At 18.4% G+C, this 3,297-nt stretch overlaps 1 protein-coding gene across 3 annotated transcripts in view; it reads right to left on the bottom strand.

Annotated features, from left to right (window-relative positions):
- Nucleotides 1–1,488: 1,488 nt before the first annotated feature.
- LOC102679400 (regulator of G-protein signaling 7) overlaps nucleotides 1,489–3,297 on the bottom strand; it is a 6,658-nt gene continuing 4,849 nt past the window's right edge. For 2 of the 3 annotated variants that reach the window (XM_006608653.2, XM_031513649.1), the window contains 3 exons: nucleotides 2,919–3,105; nucleotides 2,647–2,739; nucleotides 1,490–1,737 (listed from right to left, as the gene is read on the bottom strand). In XM_006608653.2, the coding sequence (XP_006608716.1) occupies nucleotides 1,672–1,737; nucleotides 2,647–2,739; nucleotides 2,919–3,105 (346 nt within the window). In that variant the 3' untranslated portion in view covers nucleotides 1,490–1,671. Of the gene's footprint in view, nucleotides 1,738–2,646; nucleotides 2,740–2,918; nucleotides 3,106–3,297 lie in introns of all 3 variants that reach the window. The other variant, XM_031513646.1, reaches the window with a different exon arrangement.

Here is a 3,297-nt window from a genome sequence, read left to right as displayed (position 1 = left end):
AAAACAAAAAAAAAGTAAAAAAAAAAAAAAAAAGATAGTCTAAAAATTAATTGTTAATGCTATTTTTTGATTAAAGACATCTTTTCAAAGATAAGATAATATAGAGTAAGAATTGATTGTTACTATTTCTTGACTACTAAAAATATCTCTTTAGAGAATTATCTTTATTAATTTATATTTAAGAGATGGCATTAATAATCAATTTTTATGCTCTCTTTTTATAATATTTACTTTCTTTATCTATGAGTTTCATTTACAAGATTAGAGATAGAGGATTCTCTCTATTTATTCTATCTCTGTTCTTTTTTTATCATTTCTTTCTCTGTCTATATTTGCTTTTAATGATGATAGACAAGATACAACATATTAATTGAAAGCATTTTCAGCATTTTTTTTTTAAATTGTAATTTTAGGAAACAAATAAACTATAATTTGAAATTAATTTTTTATTTATTAAAAGCAATAGAGATATTGTGATTTTGAGAATTAAATTTTATAAATATATCTCTTAATATACACACTTAATATATGTAATAGAACATTATACATTTTAATTATAGAACAATAAATATCTTTTGAAAATTAATAAATGCTAATATTATTGGATAAAAATATATGTCACTATTCTTTTTTTTAATATTATATTTACAATATATTTTGTTATTCTAATATATATTTGATTTTTATTTTATATATTTGATTAAAGTACATGTTAATATTACAAGATTACAAATAATAATGAGTAATCTCTCATATAACACGTTTTTTTTTACTACAGATGTATTTGTCTATTCATGAAAAATATAATAGATATGAAAATAGGTGTGTGGTATCGTATTGTTTTTTTTTTTTTTAAATAAATAATGTAGAGTTATAAGTATCATCAAAGGCATACAGAATTATATATTTATATGATAAGGATTATATATCTTAATATTTAAATTCTCAATTAATGTCGCATTGATATATTTTTTAAAATATGAAAGAATATAATAAAATGAATATTTTTATTAAAATTTTATTGTATAATATATCATCAATCAATCATTATGTTAATTATGTATTTTAATTGTTATAAATTGTTATCTAATAATAAGAGAACTTTTTTATTAAAAAAAAATATTTTAACGAAGCATCCATATCTGTATATGTGTATAATTAATTTTTTATAATGAAATATGAATTGTCAACTTGAATATCTTCAAATATTTCATATTTGAAAAATTTTATATAATCTCTGTTTTAGAATTCCATATAAAATTATTTTATGCAATTGTATTGTTTATTTTAATTTAGGCTACTTATAATGCGGAAAAATATATTAAAATGATGTAAATAATTGAACATTGTAACGTGTAATCTATAAAAAATTTTTATAGAATTTTTTTATATAATTCTAAAATTTTCTTCTTATCAATAATATATCTTATAGAATAAATTATTTATGAAAACTATTTCTAAGGTTATAGAATAATTTATTAATTTTCATAAAATTTTTGTGGAAGCAAATGAAGCAATGGAAATCGTACTAAAATTGAATTTAAAATATTTTACATACTTACTCTTAGCGTAATAGTCATATTCCTCTTCAAATCGATTTGAACATGAAAATATAACACAAGAATTGGAAATATTTTCAAAACCATTTATGAAAAATTTATAAGCTGGTAATTATGATGTGGCTGTGTCCCTGCGTCCACTGAACGATACGATAGAACGAATACCTTTTACCGAAGTCTGAAATAATTGAATAAAGGATGTAATTTTATTAGAAGATAATAATGCTACGATATTTTTTTCTTAGACTAATTCTATAAAATGTTTATAAGATTCATGATTTTATAACATATTACAATTTGGAATTATAAATATATGAAATACAATAAAATATTTTTAAAAAACAATGATATATTAATATTAGATAGATATATTAATATTAAAGACAATAATAATTATAACGATATAATGATAATAATGATAACGATGATAATGATGATGAAAATCATGATAATGATATTGAAAAAAAGAATATCGAAATATATATTAAATTGAGTAATAAATAATTTGTTTATACATTAAATAAAATTAAATAAATTAAATAAAAAATAGTTTTTAAGATGTTATATTTTTCATCTCAACTTTGTAAATTGTTTTCATTTATTAAATATAAACAANGAATAAGCAAATAAAATATAAAAAACATTCTATCAAATTTTAAAAATATTGAAATAATAAATATAAAATATAAAATATAAAAAATAAAATAAATATATAATATTATAATAAATTATTATATTATAATAAAATATTAGATAAAAAATTAAATTTAAATAACAATGATAATGAAAATGATGACAACGACGACAATTGCAATAACGATAAGAATAAAAACAAAAACAATAAAGATGTTAATAATAATGCTGATAATATTAATATAATCACTACCAACTTTAAAGACATTAAAGATGACAATATATTCATACTTATTTTTATAAATCAAAATAATAATGTTAGGAATAATAAAATAACAGTTACAATAACAATAATAATTATAATAATTGTAACTATATTAATAATTATATAAATATTACGTGCTATTTATATAATTTAATATGTCAAAATATAATTCATAAATGATATATTGACCTTTTTCTTCGAGCCACTGAGAAAATCCTTATACATTTCCGATCGAAGATACCTTGAGTAACTATCGCTTTTCATCAGATGATAAACGTGCGCCTAAAATTTAATATCATGGAACATTTTCATAGTTTGTCCATTATTATTATTATTTCTATTGAGTTTTTTATTGAATTAAATTTATTCAGTCTAAATATTTCAATATTTTTTTTCGATTTATATATTTTTGCAAAAATTTTTTTTAATTGTGACGAAAATTTTTTGTTTGGAATTTGTACCGCTGTAATGTCGAAACACCATCGATCAGGTTTCTGTAAATGCTTCTTTGTTATCTCATAAGATTGAGAATCAACGTTAATTGGACAACTAGCATCTGGACCCAAATATTCATTCCAAATCTCGTTCACTTTATTTTTAACTTCTTTTTGAGGTAATGTTTTCAATTCCTGTACGGCTTCCCAAAATCTAATTATACCAAAAAAAAATTTATTTTCAATCTATTATATACATATTATATACATATTTTATTTTAAAAAAATATTCTAGTTTAAAATCAAACAATTTGATATTTTCAAAATAATTATAATATAATTATATAATTATTGTTATATATTATATTATACATTTATATTATATATTATATGTTTTTATATATTA

Source organism: Apis dorsata, unplaced genomic scaffold, assembly GCF_000469605.1.
Source record: "Apis dorsata unplaced genomic scaffold, Apis dorsata 1.3 scaffold_41, whole genome shotgun sequence".
NCBI classification, from domain to species: domain Eukaryota; kingdom Metazoa; phylum Arthropoda; class Insecta; order Hymenoptera; family Apidae; genus Apis; species Apis dorsata.
The sequence above is the reverse complement of the archived record's forward strand: the minus strand, read 5'-3'. Positions and strand labels throughout refer to the sequence as shown.